Here is a 21,393-nt window from a genome sequence, read left to right on the forward strand (position 1 = left end):
GCCTGTCCCAATACCTGAAGAAGAAGAAATTTTTCCTAACATCCAATCTGAACCCCTGCTGCAATTTGAGACCATTTTCCATCACCCTATTGCTGTTACCTGGGAAAGGAGGCAGGTCTCCACCTCACTCCAACCTCTTTTCAGGTCCTTGAGAGAGAGAAGCTCTCCCCCTGAGCCCCTTCTCCAGACCAAACAAACCCAGTTCTCTCAGCCACTCCACATAAGACTTGTGCTGTCACAGCTTCATTGTCTTTCTCTGGACAATCTCCAGGGTCCAATGTCTTTTGTGTAACGAGGGGCACAAAAAACAGTGCTTGAGGTGTGGCCTTAGAATCACAAAATGGCCAGGGTTGGAAGGGACCTCAAGGATCATGAAGCTTCAACCCCCCTGCCACATGCATGGCCACCAACCTCCCCATTTAATACCAGACCAGGCTGCGCAGGGCCCCATCCAACCCAGCCTTGAACACCTCCATGGACAGGGCATCCACAACCTCTCTGGGCAGCTGTTCCAGCACACCAGCGCATCGTTCAGAGGGAAAAATCACCTCCCTGCTGCTGGCTGCACTGTTGCTGATACAAGCCAGGATGGCATTGCCCTACATCATACGACTGCCTCACGTGAGAGATACCTTGGTGACTATGAGGAACCCACTCAGCTTCCTACTAGCCTCGGTGTGCATCACACCTGCATTACCTCACTAGCATGAGGCAGCAGTGCAATTAACCTCCCTATTTCCTGCTCCGGTGCTTGTTCTCCAACCGCCTGGCAGCTAGAAATGCTGCGTGAAGTGACCGATGTTCCAGGCTCAAGACCCACCCGTGAAAACCCCTTTCTCTCTTAAACGCGTCCCAAGCCCTGCCTGTTTCTAAGGGGTTCTCCTTCACGTGAAGCAAACACTGCCAGCAACCGCTTATGAAACAACGGCGCTGTATGCGTGGCTAAAAAGATTCGCCGAACGCCCCGCCACCCGCGCGGCCCCCTGCGAGCCGCCCTGCTCCGCTCCCCGCCAGAGAGCGACACCCGCCCGCACCAGCGCGGGCGGCGGTGGCAGCGGAGGCGGCGGAGGGGCGGGGCCGAGCCGAGGCGCGGCTGACGGGGGACGCACGGCGGCGCCTCGCGCCGGGGCTGGACGGAGGGGGCGCGCGTGCGCGCGCGCGAGACGGGAGGGAACGGGGAGGGAAGCGCTGGGAGCCCGCCCCGCCGCGGCGCCCGGCGCGCGCTCCCGGCCCGCCTCCTTCCGCCCGGCGCCGTTCTCCGTGCGGCGCTCTCTCTCTCGTCCCGTTCCGGCCCGGCCCCGCTCCGCCGCTCCCCCCCCGACTCCCATCGGGCGGCCCCGCCGTCGTCATCGCTCCCGCCCCCCGCTGCCAGGAGCTCCGGCTGGGGGTGACCCGCCGGTAGGGCCGCCTCGCTCCGCGGCGCGGGGCCTGCCAGCCGCTCCGCCTAGGGCCGATCTGTTGACGGTCGCCGCCGCGGAGAGGAGGAGGAGGAGGCCGGAGCCGGGATGTCCGGGCAGCAGCAGCAGCCGCCGCCGCCGCCGCTCCCCTTGGCGGCCGCCGCTCCCCCGCCGGCGCCGGGGGTCCCCTCGGCCGCCGCCGGCCCCGCGCCGGCCGCCGCGCTCCTGCTCCATCCTCCGCCGCCGCCCGCCACCGCCGCGCCGCCGCCGCCCGCCACCGGCGGCACCGGGCCCGCGGGGGGCGGTGGGGCGCCGGGTTTGACGGCTGGGAGCGGCGGCGGCGCCCCGGCCGCTTTCCCGCACGGCGACCCGGCCCTGAACGAGCAGGAGAAGGAGCTGAAGCGGCGGCTGAAGAGGTTGTACCCGGCCGTGGACGAGCAGGAGACGCCGCTGCCCCGCTCCTGGAGCCCGAAGGACAAATTCAGTTACATCGGCCTCTCGCAGAACAACCTGCGGGTGCACTACAAAGGTGAGGGCCGGGGCAACAATAACAGGAAATAACGCTCCGCGCCCTCCTCCTTCTCCTCCGCGTCCCCCCGCACGGCTCCGAGCCGCTTTGCCCCAGCCTCGGCCGTCCCCGGGTCGGGGCGGCGCCGGGTCTCGGGGCGGCGGCGGTGCGGGGCTCCTTCCTGCGGGGAACGCGGAACCGGGGGGAAGGGAGAGAGGGGGAGGAGCGGTGCGTTTAGGGGGGTGAAAATGAGATGAAGCTCTCTGAGCTTGTAGGGTTGTGAGAGAAGGGGGTGGCCGTGGGACTTGTGTCTGCTGAGGCGGTTTTGTAACTTCGTGCCTCCTGGTTCAACTTGCCGGTTCTCCGAGGAAAGATAAAAATCGAACTGCGTGCGCGTACGAATCCGTGAGAAGCGAGCGTAGGAAACCGGCGAGTGTTGGTTGTTATGAAATGTCATAAAAGCTGGAAACGCCGGCGTACGCTCTGACCTGAAAAAACACGGCCACATCTGGTGCTCCAGGCCTGCTCCGAGGGGAGAGTGCTGAGCTTCAACACCGTTTCTGCGCTGGCTGGCGGCGAGGAGCCGGCTCCTTTGTCAGTGCCCAACGAACGGGAGGGGAGGAAACAACCCCGCAGTCACCCTTCTGGGGAGTGCACGGTGGTGAAATTCAAGTGAAATCCCGATAAACACGTTACTGTTTAATCGCAGGGGGAAAACGGCAACACAAACACATGGCAGGATTTGGCTGCCGTGAAAGGATTAAATGTACTCTCGGGGACCTTTTTTTTTTTTTTTTTTAATAGAGAGGCTTTATTATGACATACAGAATACTCTGTTAAAAATGCTAAGTGTGCTGTGCCGTATGAAGCTAGTGTGGGAGGCTGGCGACCAGCTACAGAGCAGGTTTCTGGGAGGCCCCGAGTGATTTAAGGACGTGTTATTTAATACCCAACTTCACATTTCCTGGCTTTTGTTCAGTTTTTCATGACCTTGTATTTTTAGAAGCGTTTTGTATTTTCTGCTGCTTAGTGGCTGCAGTCGGTTCGTGTTGGTTTTGGTTTTTTTTTTCATAGGATGATCATAGCTTTCTGGCCATCGAGTCTTCCTGTGTGTTCTGCTTTGCCCTACTCTTTTTGCTCATGAACTAGAATTTAGAGACTTTCTGGTCAGCCAGTGTAATTGGAGAAGTATATTTTCAGGCTTTATTTGTGCTATTTCTGATCTCCTTCTCTTTGCCTTAGTATTAAACCAGAAATGTGTTGCTTTCAAGAGATTACAGCAGGCTCTGTATGCCTCTGAAATAAAGACAATGTAGGAAATGCCATGGATGCTCTACCAGAAGTTGTGAAGCACAGTTGGTAGGTTATAGCAATAAAACGCCTTTGCTCTTGCTCTTAAGTAATAGTAAGTTGTGGAGGTTGGAGAGTTCTTAAATTAGCCTAGGGGTCTGTGAAAAAGAGAGGTGTCATGAATGGGTTTTTCTTTCTCCCAGCTACAAGTGGGAGTGAATGGCCTCTCAAGTGGCCCCTCTTTTCTCTCTGGGAGCTGAATGGTGGTGGCTGTGAAGGCAGCCCCAGTGTGTGTTACCAGCCTGGCAGCTGGGCTCAGCAGTGCAAGGTATCGGGCACTCCTACCTGAGGCACCATGGGGGGAAGTCACTGAAACGTTTGCCGTCTTTTTTCACCTCCACGGATCCTGCAGCCCTACGAATGCAGTAAAAAGGAGGAAAATGAGGAGGTTCAGTGAGGATCATAAGGGCCGGTAGCATGCAGAAATGTGCGTAGTATTGTGAAATGTCTCTACAAATCAGCTGCAAGTAGAGGTCTCAAAAGAAAGCATTCAAAGTATCTTCTTATAGGATATTAGATAACTTCAGAAGCACCAAAAAGGCCAAGCTTTTGTGAAAGAATGGTAGATGTTTTTATTAAAAGTGTGAATGATGCGTTGGACGCAGATTAAGATCTGTTGTTGTGGACCAAAGTATCCAAGGAAGGGGGAGAAGATGGGTCTGGCCAAAGAAGCCAGTGGTCAAAATTGGTTCTTCTCTTTTCTTCTGTTAATGGTGCACTTTCTCAAGCTTTCCCTGCTGTTTCTGTAGTTTTTTGACTACAGAACTGTTTATCCACCATTCTGTGGTGGATAGGAGGCATGTTTTTCTGCCATCAGAGGACCACAGAATACCCCAAGTTGAAGGGACTCGCACAGGACCACCTGAAGTTCAAACCCTGTGTCTGAGAGCATTGTCCAAATGCTCCTTAATCTCTGTCAGGCTTCACCCTGAGTGTGTTGGGGGTACTTGCTTCTGGAAAGATAGTGTGTTGGGGTCAGGAAACAATCAGAGGAAACACCTTCAAAGTGGCTTTTTCATATCGCTTTGTAATTCTGATGTGCTGGCATATTGTGAAAAACTACGCTTCGTTGGTTTCCTGGAGAAATTACGGTCCTCTCTCTGGGGTGTTGAAGATTTGTTTAATTTTCTTTCATATCAGTGGACAACTTGTCTGGAGATGCGAGCTGCTGGAGGTGTCTCTTTGTAGCCATCGCAGCTGTTGTGTTTTATACTGCCTTTCTGGATCTTGTAGGTTTTTGCAGGTGTCCTAGGGTGAGCTTAAAAACCAGACTTGCTGCAAACCCAGGTATTGATCAGGGTGTAAAGATTTAAAATCCATTGTACTCTCTGGTGTCAGGATGATGGCACTTTAAGTTTTGTTGGGGTGAACAAAACTGGAGGCCCCAGTGCTCGTGTTCTTTTGTGTTACCCCACAGAATCATAGTAAATTACTTGAGAAGGAAGACATACTTGGGGAGGTGGTAGAGGAGATGCCTGGGCTGGCATGTTGTTTATTGGGTGTAATTTCTTTCCACAGTGATTTATTCTGGTACAGTTTTACAAATTCTGGCTTTTGATTAGGAAGCATTGTCAAAATCTGGATGTGGTACTGATGTACATTGGCACTGGTGGTACTATAATACATTAAAGACTGTACCCCAGGGCATTCTTGTTTTCAGATGGACAACAAATGTATGTTTTGGTGTTGCTGCCAGCTAGCTGTCCAAGCTGATAAAGTTAACACTGTCCTTGTGACTGTTGTTTGTAGTATCTCTACGTAGAGGAGGAGAAGAAAAAAAAAAAAGCAGTATCATGAGTAGGATTTGCTTAATCTCAAGTAGTTGTAATATTAACAGCTCTGAATTGAAAGAAGGTGGTAAAGGAAGCACAAGAGTTTAGAGCAGTCTTGGACCAGTGTATGCTACGTGTGAAGTAGTTATTAAACCAGTTACTTAGCTATTAAGGTAAGAAAGACATCTTCTAAAATATTTCTACACATACTTGGAATTACCGCTTGGATCTTGTGGACAGCAATGTATATGAATGATGTATGTAATATGTATGTTCCAGTAGGCAGGCAAATTGATTCCATTAGATAGTAATCTATACAATGTAGTATAAGGAGATAAAAATACAGACCTAACCAAGGCAGCAACCAGGAAGGAACTTGTTTGCAGGAGTATGTAAACAAACCAAGCCATTAGTGAGAAAAAATCATGGAAGGTCCTCTGGTAACTTCACTTGTCTTGTGACAGCTCTCAAAAAAACAAACAAAGAGAAAAGGCAACTGACAAAAGTTATGCAATTTTGAGAAATTGGCCATTGCGTGAACTTCTTCTAATGTGTCACAGGCCAGAAATCTTAGCCAGGCATTTATTTACAGTGCAGTTGCCTTTGAACTGTCTCTGGTGCCAAACTAAAAGAATTCTATTTTATTTTCCAGTGCAAACTCTGCCTCCCAATTTCTGTAACAAACAAAAAGGGATTTTATAGTAATAATTCTGTGTTGTCATTCAGTGATGCAGGGATTGTGTTAATTTTACTGGCAGAGAACACTTGAAGTACATTCAGTACTCCATGTAAGACATAGTACACAATGTCTGCTTTGAACACTCTCATAGCTCTGAGATGTCTTGTTTTGTTAAATGGGGATGGAAAGTTGAAGTAACATCAGTAATTTGCTCACGTCTTTTTTTTTTTCTTCTCATTTCAGTAAAAGCTTCTCCTAATGAATCCCAGAGATGATTAGGCCCTGGCTATTTAACTTTTGTCAGTCTGAACGAGTCATTGAACCACCTGTTGGAAATAACTTCAGTTAAGCTTACGTAAACTTCATTTAGGGATTTAAACTGTATAAGCATGTTAACCTCTGTTGAGGTCAACATTTCAGTAGACTTCACTGCACATGCATAACGCACTTGGATTTCAGTTCAAAGGACAGATTTTTGGAAGTTGAAATGTTTCCTCCAAATATGTTTTTGTCTGAATTAGCTCTTTCAAGTAGATGGAATTTAAATTTAGATGAATTTCTATTTAATCTTGCTAAAGAGCTAATTATACTACTGTTAGTAAAAGTAATTAATGTGAATGACTGCTTAAAAAGAAAATTAAGCTTTACTTAGTAAACACAGACTTGTAGCTGCTGAACATTTTTAGTGAAAACAAAATAGAAAGCATTTGTGGTGATTGAACTTGTCTGTGATCTGGTGTGCTGTGTAAAGCCTAAGCTTTGTGTGCTTGTTTTCCCTTCTCCCTCCAATGCATCTGTTTGCAGAATTCTCATTTTAATGCTGGAAATGAATTTTTAGTATTGAAGATTTACAGTTTGTTTTAAGGCTTTATCTGTATCTTGCAACTATGGAATAACTCTAGGTAACGCAGAGTAGTGTTCATATAATGCACTTCAGGCTTTTGGGACCTTTGATTCAGAAGTTCAGAGCCGGATGTCCAAGGTACTTCTTATTCAAAAGCAAAGAGGTGAGGATTCAGATCAGCAAAGAACGCGGTAGCGGTGTGCCAAGTTTGTGAACTGCCTGACTCCCTCAGAGTCCCATTGATGGCAGTGGCCATAAGAGCCCAAGGGAAGTTGTAAACAATTGTAAACACCATATACGTCAGGCATATATGGTGTTTCTGTGTTTCCATTTCCAGCTATTATAAGGTAAAGGACATCACAGTTTCTCAGTTGTTTACTGTTTCAGAGATTTGCTCATTTTCTGCTTAAACACCAACATTTATCTTGTCCTTTGGTAAGAAATCTTGCAGCTCAGCCACCCGCAGTGTAAAGAGCCTCTATTTTGTTTTAAAGTTGGCTGATAACTAGCTTATCTTGGCTCCTCACGCTGTCTAACATAGCTTAGTAGTACCAGAAGTCTCAGCTAACACGTTGTGGCAGCGTAGAGGTGTTTGGAATGTTTGAAAGTAGTCAATGGCTTGATACTATTGACAATGTTGTTATAAATAATAACTAAGTAACTGCAAATAAAAGCAGCGTACTCAGGTAGTAAAATAGGATTTGTGGGAGATTACATGAAAAGGCCAGCAGTTCTAAATTTAGGTTGTCTTTTGTTTAAATGGCACGAAAGCAGGTCTGGATACTGACTTCCCCAAGCATGTTGTTTCACCACATGAAGTGCTTGGCAGCACTGGTAAGGTAATCCTGGTACTTGTGCTCGTGTGTGGACTTCTCATTTGCACTGTGACAGCTGTGTGTGGCTGTGAACTGGATCAAAGAACGGATCTGCTGCTTAAAAAAATCTGGTGGGTTTTGTAAAGCCAGATCAGTGAATTCAATCTGGTTCATGGTATGTCCTTGCAAGTAGGCGAGGGGGTGTGAGGAGGGAACTAGTTCCAGGAAGAGGTGCTAAGAATATCTTGGGTTGGTATTGTGTCCAAACACTTTATGGTTTCCAAAAAAAAAGTCTCCTCAGTAATAGGTATACATTTTCAATAATATTTGTCTAGTTGCTAATGCTTTAGGCATCTATGTGGACGACTTTTCCAAATAAGGAGACTGACTCAAAGTGAAACTACAGATTGTCAAGTGCATTGAATAATCGAGGGAACTTCTGTCTGTTTTGAAATAAAAAGCTAAGGACACTTAAAAAGAAGGCCATCCTCCCATGTTTTTAAATTAGTGCTTCATTTAATCAGGGGTTGCCGAATTAAAGGAGTCTCTCAGAAGTTTCATGTTGTGCCCGTAAAGTTTTGGGGTGCCTTTTTAGCTGAACTATTTCTGTGTACTGAAGAATGATAACCTAATTTGTAGTAGCTAAATAGTGAATAACCAGCACATGAAAACCAAGGGAACGTGGGGAAGCTGTAGGGTTGTGCATTTGGTTATTGCTTTGGTTGACACTGCCTGAGGAGATAATTTGCCAGTTGTGTGCTGTCTTGTATGGAGGAGTAAATTATTACTTCTTCCTCATCTGAGGAACACGCGGAAGGTAGTTAATAAGTTTAATATAGTAAAATATACAAGGTGATCAAAACATCTTGATATAAAATGTTTATTAATGGCACATCGAAGTGAACGGTGCATTTGCAGCCAGGAAGTTAAGGCAGCTGGCTGGTTCCCTTCAGGTTAGTAATACACTGAGGCAAACTGGTTATGTCACAAGAGCGTTGTGGGTCAGACCTGAACTGGGTGAGTGATGAGTTTGCTGAGCTAGAGAAGTTTTTTATGCAAATGCTATTGTGGTGAAGTGAAGAGCTTTTCTTGGCTGAATATACATTGTTTGGTAAGAGATGGTGGGTGCTAGCTCTAGGCAAAGAAGCATTTACTGCGTTAGCAACATCTACACTAGAGGGCTCTGTAGATAGAAGTTTAGTAGCATAGGTCAGCTGTGTCTGATTGTTCTGACTGGCTGGGCCATTTTCCTGCAGTTTCTTGCTTGCTCTGTGGCTGGGCTTCCTGCATGTGGGATGTATAATCTGTTCCTAAGCAGTAATTCCAGTATTAACACCGCTGGAAGAAGATATTACTTTTTTTTTTTTGTATATTCAGATTGATTGGTCTCCAAGTGCCAGCAGGCCTCCCTCTCTGGGCTGGAGGTGGCAGTGCTGTAAGCCTGAGCCTGGCTCTTTCATTTTTCCTCAGACCCACCTTCAGTCTGGCAATGGGATCTGCGTGCGTTCTTCTTATGACAGTGACAATCTTATTCCTGGACAATCTGCTGTCTTACTGAAAAGCCTCCTGCCAGATTCCACTTTATTTTTATTTTTTTAATACTATATCCTATGATCCAGTGTATGACTTGAACACAATAGCTGAGGGATTTTGGTATGTTCAGGGAAGACTGGGCTTGCTTGAACAGGTTGTTGCTAAAAACAAGTCAGCAGGCCTTAAGCCTGCTTCCGTGTGGTCTGTGGAACAAAAGGCTTTGAAAAAGGTGATGCATCTGGAAGAATCACTCCTGGCAGAGTGTAAATAGCTCTTGGGTTAGGTTGAACAACTTGAGAGTAGGCAGGAGTTGAGATTTTTGTTGTAGAACAGCTGGTATCTACTGAGGCTTGTAAGGAGTAGGAACTATATTAACTCAGTTGCAGGCTGATGTTAATGTTGTCCTGAAATAGCATTCAGAATGTGGAAGTGAATTGCAAGTCACATAGCCTATGAAGTGACTGATATACTCTGAGAAACATTAGAATTAAAGTGTCTTAAAATTAACCTGAAGATTCAGTAGCAGTAAGCATTAGAATGAACTAGTTTGTATCATTTTCTCAGTCTATAAAAGTGAGTCATTGCTGTGTTTGAGAAGTCATGCAGGACTTTTAAATCCAGGTGGGCTTTTCTCAGCTGTGTGACTTGCTACAGTGAAACTTTTCTAGCTTCCTGTTGCATAGTAATAGGACTTCTAGGAGTAATATATTCAAAACTTCTCGTAGCATGCTTAGTTGCAGTCCATATTCCTGTAATGGGAGCTAAATACTGGAAGAGAATATGCCAGCATAAAAATAGGGCTAGCTAGAATACTGTAAATTGCTTGCTTGCTACATAAGCCTTTTATTTAGAGGAGTTGATGTGTATACCTTTGAGTTACCTTCCACAGTTATTTCTAATACATTTTCGTTGTGTTCTGAATGTGACTGTTTTTCAGGTCATGGCAAAACTCCAAAAGATGCTGCTTCTGTTCGAGCTACACATCCTATACCTGCAGCCTGTGGCATATACTATTTTGAAGTTAAAATCGTCAGCAAGGGAAGGGATGGGTGAGTAATGAATGCATTATTAATTATTACTTAAAATAATGTTTCAATCATCTTTCAGTCAACAGATGTTTTTGGTATCAATGCTTTTTTTCCATATGTTAACAGTTTTTATGTAGCATAATTCCTTATTCATGAGAAGTTACACTCTGATGTTTGGTTAAGTAAGTTAACTGTGGTATTAATCTTCCACAAATCAGTGTATGTAGTGAATGCATGATAACATCTCCTCCTTTGCCCTTGACAGGGGAGTTGGGGTTTAAATGACTTAGTTTGTGTGTGCTTTTACCTTTAACGGTGTGGTATGTCTGTACAGACACTAGGTAATTTTTCAAAAGTGTTTAGGATGTGCAGCTGATGAACTTACTTCTGTAGTGCATTTCATACATGTCTTTTCATACATGCTCTATTAATTTTAAAAAGTAAAATTATCCTTAAAGCTACTTTTTATTCTGCAGTTATAAGAGTACGGGGGGGTGCTCTGAGTGGATATCTGGGAATTTGTCACTGTAGAAAGAATGAGATTGAGTGAATGAGTACAGCTGGTATTGTGAAGGAATATTTTGAAAAGCTGGCCTCTCAGTATTGCTGTTGCCTTTGAAGGCTGTGGTAGTTTGTTATCAATTCTGTTCTCAAAAGTTCTCTCTGGGAGACTTCTTTGCTATCAGAATCTTGCACCTGCAGTTGCTGTTGTCATATTGTGAAGACCTAAGTATCTTTAAGTTAAGACAGTAGTAATTAGTGTTTCTGGTAATGATTTGCTATCAATTTTTTTTTTTTTACTTAAACACTTGAAAAAAATCTGCCCTTTTGCTGGCAGTTAAATAGAGTACTGTGATTTGCTAGCAATGCTATGCCTTTTCCTGAAATACATTTGTGCCTGTTAAGGTTGGAAGTTGTTTTCCTCTTTCTTATTTAAATGGTGGACTTTAAAATGCTGCCAATGTGTATGAAGGACAGAGTGTTGTTTTACCAAACCTCACACTTAACCCTTTGCTGCCTTTTAGTCGCTTCTAGTGCAGAAGGTTGTTTGGGGCAGTCTACAAAAGTGGAAGCCGCCTTCAAGAATTTCAAGAGTTGTGAGCTGTCTGTAACTAAGACTTGTGAATTAACCAGTGAGCTGTTTGTTTTCTTCGTGTAGTTTCTTAGTGTAATACAGCATGGGTGCACAGAGCCAAGGCCAAATCTAGCTTTAGTTGCTGAAGAGCAGGAACTGGCGTGGGGCCTCAGTGGACGTTTCCATCTCTAGACCCTGCCTTCAGTACCAAGAGACTTTTGACAAGATGCAGTGTGAATCTCACAGTTCTGTGTTTTCCTGTGTTCAAAATAATAACTTACTTTCAAATTATTAAACTGGGGAATATAATGCAGAGACATACAAGTAGGTCTACAGAGAACAGTCTTATGGGCTTTATTAGTTCTTTCTCATTCCCTGTTGTTTCAGCTGGCTGGCTCCACACGCAGTCTTAACATTTTTTTTTCTTTCTTCCTGGCATCTGGTAATGGGAAAAGAGTTCATGAAGACTATGACTGTAGGGGACCAGCATGCAACTAATATGATCAATTAGTTGGAATGCCTTACTGTTGCAAAAGAATGTACTTTCAAGTCTGAGCCTGGCTGTGGAAGCACAACAGCCCTTATTTTATGGTGCTGTTTAAAATAAAATCCTGGACTATTAGAGGCAGCTTGACTATCTGTCTGCAAGATTAAGTACAGCTTGCAGCCTTCATAAATGCCAATGGAGAATATAATGCTGTTTGCAATTCCCTTTGGTAGTGGCCTTTACTTTTAGTGTTTGTTTCTTATAAATGTGCAGCTTAAAGTATTTAATCAATGAATTAAATTATATGAGCAAGTCTATCTGCATTCATGTTTGTGTACTCTAGCATAGTGTGGCTTGCCTCAAATCATCAAAACCTCTTACTAAAAACCTTGTCTAGGAGATCTGATTTTTTTGTCACCTGAGAACTTGGTGGTCCTGTTCCTGGACTTTGATCTTGTTTATCTCAAGGTTCCTGAGCAATCACAAAGCTGATTTTGCCACCTGCAAAGTTGGAGCACAGCTCCTTTTTGTATAGGGTGTAGATCTGACAGGGCTTCCACTATGGTTTGTTGTTCTGTCTGGGAAGCAGAATTGATTTTGTTGCTCTGGTGACCTAGGCCACTAAATTCTGTATGTATCTGGGGGATCGTAGTCTTGAGTAGGAATTTGAAAGTGCATAATATATTCATTTTGCATAGTAACCAACTTGTAGGATACCGAAGAAACCACAAAAGCAGGCTTACTAGGAAATAAGAAATAGATACGGAGGTTAGTGTTGCAGAACAGATGAAGAGTAAAGTTGTTTTTTGATAATAAGTGAGAAATGATGATAGGGCCGTGCAACAACTGGTGGTAACAGATGAGAAAAAGGGAAGTGAGAATGAAGTTTAGTAAAAGTAGTAAGGTTGAAATATCTTTCAAACAACAACTGTTTTGGCATTTGTATAGCACTTGGCATGAAGAGCCATAATGTCCTTTATGTGCTGCTGTAGTACAGATATGTGAATAATTCTTATCCAACTTTAAATGTTCTCGTTAGAAGCTGTCATACTGTTTTGTAAGTATTTTCTGTTCTGCATTTCTTCAGTTTTTTTTTTTTTTAATTTCATGCCTCCTTTTGCAGTCTGAGGACCTCTTTCTGTTCTCCTTTTTACTTTTGCTTTGTTTTGCTTGGCCTCACATGGAACGTTGTGGACAGGGATGTGAGTGGTCAGAGATAATAGCAATAGGTGAGTAATGGATGTAGGATGGGGAAGAGTACAAAGGTGATCATTACAGTCGTTACAGGACATGTTAGGAAGGAGACTATTAATGTCAATAAGCTATATCTGGATAACTACTGAAATCTCCAGTTAATAGAAATTTATTTCAAAACAAAAAACCTAGTAAATATGTAAGTCAGATCTGAGAGTGTTGCAGCAATTGATTGCAAAATATGATATGGTAGAGGAGGCTAAACATAGTTGTAGCTTTAAGTTAAGTTTTAAGTTCATAACAGTTCTCAGTGTGAAATTGCTCTGTCAGAGAACTAGAAATAACAAATGAAGTTTTACTGTAATTTCTTACAACTATGGTTTTAGTGTCATCTAAGTTTCTAGAGTAAGGGCTTAATTATACCAGCATACATCGATGGTCTGGGAATGGAAATGAACAAGGATGTGCAAAGTCCTGTTCTTGTGACTTGGGAATCAATTACAGTCCCCTTACTTTCTGGAAGTGACCCCCATGTGTCTGTTCTCTTTGCTAGGCTGGTATGTGCAAATGAGAATATATCCACTCTCAATTCTTGATTTCACTTTCCTCATGCTGGCTTTCACTGAGCCATGCTAATCTTTTGCACATGTAGCTCCTCTGGCTTCGTGTAAAGGAGAAATGCATCTGCCTTACAGCGCAGCATTTTATTTTAGATAGCAGCAAATCCCACCCTCTTTTTGCAACTGGAAGTTCCTTGCATGATGCTGTCATGGTTTATGTAAGCTCTAGTGGTCTGTGGGCATTCTTCTTTAGTGAACAAGAGTCATCTGTATCCTCTCTGTTAGGAGTCCATGAGCTTTACTGTACCCTTTGGTTGCTCTCTTTGGGCACTCTAGGCTTAAATATACTCCAGTTTCACTTTCCTAAGGGCTGTCTGAAGGGTGTCCAGTGGCTACCAGAAGCCAAATGCTGTCCTGTCATTCTGTGTTATAAATAGCTTGTGTGTGTATCGCAGGGCGATCATTCATTTCTACACGAGTTTCAGACCTAGGCTTGTTGATATGTGCAGTGAATCTCCTCTTTTCCAGTCAGAGCAAGTTTTTTGTTGTGTTTACGGTTTTTATTCTAAGCTGTGGTTTGAATGCTTTGTGGTGATTCAGCCATGAAAAGCAGCAGTCTCTGAACGCTCACTGAGGTCTCTTGCCCTGTCCCAGTTTGTAGCTGTTTGTGTTAGCTACACGATAAACTTGAGTGGGTAGCTTGTTCTCCAGAAGCTGACCTCAAGACTGAGTTGTTTTTTAGCCTAATTAGTTCCCAGTATGTCTGTTTATATGGCAGCGTACAGAGAGAGGGCTTCTTGGAGCAGAAATGAGCATCTGCCCCCTGGCAGGGAGGGAATGCCATTTCTGGTTTTAGAACCAGCTCATGCCCACCTAATGTTAGTTCAAATGCAGGATTTAATGGTTGTCAAGTCTTTCACTTGGAGAGTGTGGGTTTTTTTTGTTTGTTTGTTTTTGGTCAGTTTCCTTCCCTGGGCAAGTAAATTTTTGGGGAAAATGCATTTATACTCAATGTCTTTAATGCTGCCCATTCTTTATCTCGTGCATTGGTTTGTAAGCCCAATTTTGAACAGTGGGCAACTGATACCATTGCCGTTTATTTCTGGGCAATTTTTTGTACTTTTAGAACAGCTGAGGAAGATAAATGCTTAATTATATCCACTTAGAGGATTTTATCATCTTCTTTTAAGAAGAATGAAATCAGGAATTGGAATTACGAAGTTGCCCAGAAGAAGGAAAAAAAACCAAAGAACACGGAGGTTGGAAAGGCTGCAGTGTTTTTAGCAGATAGCACAGAGCTAACACCTCTATGGGAGCTACTGGTCTGTAGTGGGTTGTACTGATGCAAATATTTACAGACAAGCTTTGTATTGCACTTGTAAGATCTGCTAAACGTCCTGTACCAAAATCAAATGTTACAACAACTCACAGGTGTATCAGTGTGGGTTTTAGTAGCGTTGGCTTATGGCTGTTTTTAAACACTGTCCAATACAACTAGGTTTCTGTTTTGGCTATGTTTTGCAGTATGCATGGTGTATGCGGTGAGGTGAGTGAAGAAATAAGTACCAACTATCCCAAAACATCCTGGTGAATTACATTTCATTTTCCATGGCACCCATGCCTGTGGTTTAGGCAGAATTTTAGCGTGTTTGAGTGATGCTTGTGACATCCAGCATTGTGCTGTCCTTTAAAGTATGTGTGTAAATCTTTAAGCAGAAACAATGCTTTCTTGCAAAAAATATTGCTGATGCAATAAGCTGTCTTTTCCTTTTTGGCACCCAGTGTACCTGTTTTCTTGTAAACAAACCACAGAAAAATCTTCAGTTGCTGTTTTCTTTGTGTTTGTTTTGTATGCTACTAACCTAACAGAAAAACTTCATGTGGTCTATTTTTGTCCTTCTGTTGTGTCCTCAGAAAGCAATTATTTATTGCAATAACAGTCATCTGTTACCACAACGTGCAATCTTCTCTTACTCTCTGTTTACATGTTATTAGCATTCGTTAGCAGAGTACTTGTTTTAATTCTACTTCATACACAAGAAAAGTCTGAAGTAGCTTTATTATCTTAATGCTCTGACTTAATGCAGGAGGAGATTGGATTGTGAAATAGCAAGTGTATTTCCTCTATAACTATAGCACTACTTCGTTTTCTATCCATGCAGGTGACAATTGTAGTTCTTTCCCGCTCGTCAGATGTTTGAAAGTGCAGGAGGATTATTGAGTTGGTCAGAGATACCTGTAGCTGGAACAAGGAGGGGTTTTGTTTGTTGATGTTTTCTAGAAATTTAGAAAGAAAGTGTAGAGACTGACTCATTTCTTGATTTCTGCTTCTTACAGAATTGTAAGTTATTCCTTTCTTACAAGGTTCAGCCACGTAAATAAACTGCACGGATGACACTCTCACTGTCTTGCGTTATCTTATTGTCTGTGCAGCTGTTCTTTTTTTGGCTGCAGTGTCACCAGAAAGGCTTTTGTTCTCAAGAAGTGTCACTAGACAGAAATGGTGCAATCTCAGAGAGTGAGAGGGCTATCTGAAGGTTGGAACAGTAAATAGCTATCTCTAGGATCATTACAGGAAAATGGTATAGGAGTAAGTTTCACGCGCTGCCAAAGATGACTGTCTGATTTTTCTTTTCCTCTCCATGTAGAACTAGATCCATCTAGTCAGGTTTATCATGTTCAAAATACTGTTTCCTTGGCAACATTTCACAAAATTAAACTTGTTTTCAGTTTGGTATGAAAGACTCAAACTGTCTATGGCATATTTTGAAACACTTAAATAGAGAGAAGTTTAACAGCTCGTATCTTATTGTGAATGTGCAGACAATAAGAGTCTCAGATGAGCACATTCCTACAAAATTTTAATGCAGACTAGCTCTGTGAAAGATGAAATCTGAGTACCTTCTTGGTATGCTGTATTTCTGTGCACTGCCAGTAAAGACAGTGTAGAAAATAACAGGAAGATGTGATTTGGACTTTGTATATCCTTCCAGTCAGTCGGTTGCATAGCCTCTTAAGTTCAGTATTAAGATTCTTAAAGATGTTGTGTTTTTTCCCTTCTTGTACCCTTTTGTAAGATAATAACTTGACAGTAAAACAAACTCCACCTGTTTTATGACTGAATTTTTTCAGCACGTGTGAAAATTGAGGATCTTTCAGTTGCCTTATTTATGAATTTAAGGTCACGTAGTGCTTGGACTACTTAGGTCATTTTGTTACACAAATTACAGAAACTCTGGTTTTACTACTGTATGGTGTTAAGTTGCTTTCTTCATAGCCTGGAGCTGCTGTAAACCTACATGCTATAAAACTTTAGTCTCCAGCAAAAATGTAAGTTCAGCTCGTTGTATGGAAAGGCTCTTGAAGAAGAAAGAGTTATTGTGAGCTTAATGCTTCTCATGCATTTCACTGGAAGAAAGCCCAAGTTTTTTTGTATTAGTGGAGAATAAAAGTACTTAGCATAATACCTGCATTTTTGATGTTTGCTTTTCCATTACTTTGTGGAAAACAGTTGAATCTTAATTTGGGTAATTCTTGTCACTGAAGCAAGTCTTATTGCAGGTAATGACTATGGGCTTAAATATGAACTAAACTGGTTTATAAAGCAAACAAAAATCTTTCTCAAATTATGAAGCTTAGAGTTGCCGGGAAAAGAAATTAAACAGTTGCATGTAGCAGTTTGCATCAGTACAACTTGTGTTGATGTATTTTATGACATCTAAAACCTGTACATCATGATACCATTTCACCCCTCAATTTACAGTTGTTTACCTAGTTGACTAACTACACATCAACCAGAACAGATGGTGTTAGCCAAATTTTGCTCATTTCTCAACTGTAAATGGTAGCCATCCCTATCTCCTTCTGAAGGGTGTCTGCAGTAGACGTGTCAATTATTTAAAATGTTTTAATCTGATTTTAGTTGAATTTCAATTCATGCCGTGTCCCTTTGGTGCAGTGTTGTTACCATTCAGCAGTCCTAAGTGAATCCCAGAGAAAAATACATCCTCTAGACATCCATCTCCTTGCCAATCTGGTGTCAGCATTGCTTTAGTCACCACCAATGGCAGAATCCTTGTTCCTGACTGTATAGAGTCTGCTGGATATCTTAGTCAGTGACTGCACCTTTACCATTGTTAGCAAGCTAAAGAGAAAACTCAGAAGTTGCAGAGTGTGTTATGAGGACATGGGCTAGTGAAGAAACTGAGTAGATGAGGTTGGTGGGTGGATTTGATGATCTTTTATGTGTTTTCCAGCCTGTATGATTCTGTGTTCATCTAAGGGAAGCATAGGTAGTACCAAAGTGTTTCCTAGGTGATCATTTTCTATCAATTATCTTCTTTCTTCTGTATAACCTAAATCTTGTCTCTGTAAGAATACTGAAATGTACCTTAGGTTGCTTGAACGTTTTTTAAATTTTTTAAATGACTTGATTTGAAAGGCTTCCAGCAGTTGATGGTTATCTAAAAATAAAAAATGTTTTGAATTGACCAAGAGGAGGCTTTACAAGAATGGATTTTCAGTCTTTACGTGAGAATTCTTCATGCATCAAGCTCTACTGTGCTTACTTTTTAATACAAAATCAATGGTTTTCCACTTGTTGCTTTCATTTATGGTTGTTGTCTCTGCTGTAGTGGTGTCTTAGTGATGTAATTCACAATGAGGAAAAGACTGATGCTTTGGTTTGTTGCCTTTTTTGCTTCAGCTCTTCAGTATCCCTAAATGTGATATAAGCAGTACATATGTTTGTGAGGTTCCATTTCATGAGTTGGAGGGTAAGGAAGATTGATACCGTAATTAATAGTAGCAGAGGAGGGCTGATGTAGAATGTCAAACATAGAAGCAGATAAGGTTACTATTGGAGATGATCATTACAAAAAGCAGAAACCCCTTTATGCAGTTAAATATGACTCGTGTTTTCCTGCTCAGTTTCATTCTATGTGGAACATATTTTAAATAGATCAATTTGTGTTTTCTAGTAGATCAGTTCCATTAAAAAACTGCATTTTACTAAATGAGAATACAAAGGTTATGCTTGTTGTCGTGAGCTATTTTCAAATTGGTACAGGGAAATATATTTTGTTAATATGGCTTATCCAGTATTTCATGGTAAACTTATGCTAATTAGTTTGAACTGTTGTCAAAAGAATTTGTTGTGCTGTGATAATCTAAGAAATGTGAAGTTTAGGTGATGCCTGCTTTGGCTGGTTCTGTTTGCTTTTGGTTTTTTTGTTTTGGTGTGCTGGTAAAAGCTGAGCTTTTCATTGTGTTTTTCTTTCTGATTTCCCGCCATCGTGGTTGTGAAGTAACTTTTGCTTAACAAACAGAAGTCAAATTGATTTCACTCGCTTGAAATACTGTTGTTGGGAGGGTGGAACTGGGTGATTATTCGTTTTGAGTTTCCTTTATTTGCTATTAAATGGCTAAAAATTGTATCGGACACTGAATATCAAAACTTTTTGTAGAGCTGGCTCTGGAGCCTGATTGACCTAGCAATAACTTGCTTAGACTTAGGATTACTGGTCAGCAAAATAGAAAAAAAAAAATAATTAAAAAATAATTTTTAAAAAATTCCCCCTTTCCTTTGCCAACAGATTCCTAACAGCTAAGTAATATTACTGTTAAATGTCTTAAGGTAGCATTCTGCTCTGTGATCCAGGCCTTTCATGTTTTAGTTTGATCTTCCTGTGAGTGTCACGCGAGGATGCGCTTTGCTCCTGAAAATATGCAGTTTTCCATGCATTTCACAAAATCACTCAATCCAGACTGCAAAACAGGATTGCACGCATTGAATAAAAATGTGATTAGGCCACTTTCTACATCCATGCTCTGAACTTTTAAGTACTGTCTGTATTCTCTATGAGTAACCTAAGATGCCTGGAAGAGAAGAATGTTATCCATCCTGACAGAGACTGTCTATACTAAACAGTGTATAGCAGGAATGACTTTTCTGTTGAGTTCTCTTGCTGTGGTACCAGTTTTAAAGCACATCTTGTTGGCTTAATTGGTGTATGATTAATGCATACAGTGTTTCTTGACAACATCCCCCATGTATACATATTTTCGTAAGAGACATAAATTTCTTCTCTTATTTCACTTTTACAGATACATGGGGATTGGGCTTTCGGCACAGGGTGTCAACATGAACAGGTTACCAGGTATGTTTAGTACTTTTTATATTTGGTAGGTTACTTAGATGGTTCATTTTGATTTGAAATCTACTTGAGCTTCATAGGAGAGTTCTGGTAAGCACCAGAGTGTAGCATGACATCTGTGTTGTATCTGTTTATCTGCAGCATGTAGAACTTGCAGGTAGAAAGCTTTGCTTTCTGTTGTGTTACTGCATATTTGTTCCTGTACACTGACAACAGGTTATGCAGGTTAGGCAAACAAATAGACTTAAAAGTTTTAATCATATTTCCTGATTTAAAAAAAAAAAAAGCTCTGTGTGCATGTTTTTCTGTACATTGTTAGTTGTCTTTTGAAAAAAGAGAACTGTTTTCTTGGGAAACTAACTATATACAGAGTGTGAAATCATGCTAGATTGACTTTTGTGTGACCATGTTCTCTCTCTTTGAATATCAGTTAGGGTGCTGTACAAACAATTTTTAAAGATGTAACTGATCAGTGTAACTGCATTAATTTTGAGTATTTAATTTATTGGAAGATGCTTAATTTGCCAACTGAAGCTACAGTGCAAGAGTCTGGCATGGGTCATAGTGATTAAGGACCTAAGTATGAAAATACATTAAAAATTTTATGCAGCAAATTGAAGAGAGAGAATAAACCCACAGTCATCTGCTAAAAATAATTGTGGAATTGTCAGTATAAACTCTTAGTCATAATATATATTACCCAGTGGAACTGGTAGCTTGTGTTAGAGATCTTGCTCTGTCATTTTGAATAAGCATTTAATAGAACTGTTAAGAAATATTTTGCGGTGCCTGAAAGTTTATTCCCTTCTAGGAGTTTTTGCATAGTGTTGAATCAGAAGCTGTGAATTTGTTTAGTACAGCAGTGAGGTTTCTTAACTGGTTCTACAGCATCTTTGCCTACAGAATTAGTGCCATGTTTGCATATGTAATGACTTGCCTGCTGCCTGTGACTTTCATCTGTATCAATATTTCTTTTCCTTCTTTTTGTGATGGAGGTGGCAAAGCTTAGGGCCACTGTAGTCTAGAGACTCTGCTATTATGCATAAATTGTTTGCTGACAAGTAGTCATTAAGAACGACCAGGAACTGACGTATGGTTCCCCAGAGATGTATGTTTGGGTTTTAGGAAGAATTTGATTATGAAATATGGAGGCAACAGTTTTGTAAGATGAAAGGAAGAGCAGGAAGATCTTCACTGCTTTGGAGGAGAGCATGTCAGATGTACAGATAGCTTTGAAATTTCAACATTGCAGCTGAGGATGTTTTTGGTGTTGATAATTTTGCATGTTTGCTTAAGGGGAAAGTGTTTTCTAAATTTGTATTGCCTTTTAAGTACTGCAAATGGAGCCACCTGTTCAGCCATTTTGATAAAAGAAGCTGTTGTGATTTTTTTTTTTTTAATGAAACAGTTCTGTTAGTTGCATAAGAAATCTTAGACAGCTGAGCATAATAATTGATCTTTCTATCCTGGTTAGAATATACTAACTTTGCTTTGTCTTTCTGTTATTTTTGTAATAAAGGAAATGAACAACTTGTAAACGCTTTGTCCTCTAGGTTGGGATAAACATTCATATGGTTACCATGGAGATGATGGACATTCATTCTGTTCCTCTGGAACTGGACAACCCTATGGCCCAACATTTACTACGGGTGATGTCATTGGTTGCTGTGTCAACCTTATCAACAATACGTGCTTCTACACAAAGAATGGACATAGCTTGGGTATGGAGAAACATCATCTCTTAATGACAGCATTATGTCTAGAAATCTGATGCTTCCTACGTATTTTAAATCAGAGACAGCTCATGCTAGGAGTGATGTATTTGAACAGTTCTTTTAGTAACCTTATATTCTATGAAATAAATGAAGAATTGCAAAGGATTTCATTTCATACATGTTGTATGCACTAACATGCCTTGTGAATTTGGAAGGATTTGCCATAGCATCTCCTTCCATAGGACCTACATTTATGAACTCTAAGGCCACAAATATTTAAT

General features: G+C 41.7%; 1 protein-coding gene across 1 annotated transcript in view; it reads left to right on the plus strand.

The window, feature by feature from the left end:
* The first annotated feature begins 1,227 nt into the window (after nt 1-1,227).
* The window catches only part of RANBP9 (RAN binding protein 9), a 37,521-nt gene continuing 17,355 nt past the window's right edge, over nt 1,228-21,393 (plus strand). The window contains exons 1-4 of the mRNA XM_048940390.1: nt 1,228-1,926; nt 9,836-9,947; nt 19,348-19,400; nt 20,951-21,118. Coding sequence (XP_048796347.1) covers nt 1,506-1,926; nt 9,836-9,947; nt 19,348-19,400; nt 20,951-21,118 — 754 coding nt within the window. The 5' untranslated portion in view covers nt 1,228-1,505. The remainder of the gene's footprint in view (nt 1,927-9,835; nt 9,948-19,347; nt 19,401-20,950; nt 21,119-21,393) is intronic.

This window comes from Lagopus muta, chromosome 3 (genome assembly GCF_023343835.1).
Source record: "Lagopus muta isolate bLagMut1 chromosome 3, bLagMut1 primary, whole genome shotgun sequence".
Lineage (NCBI taxonomy): Eukaryota > Metazoa > Chordata > Aves > Galliformes > Phasianidae > Lagopus > Lagopus muta.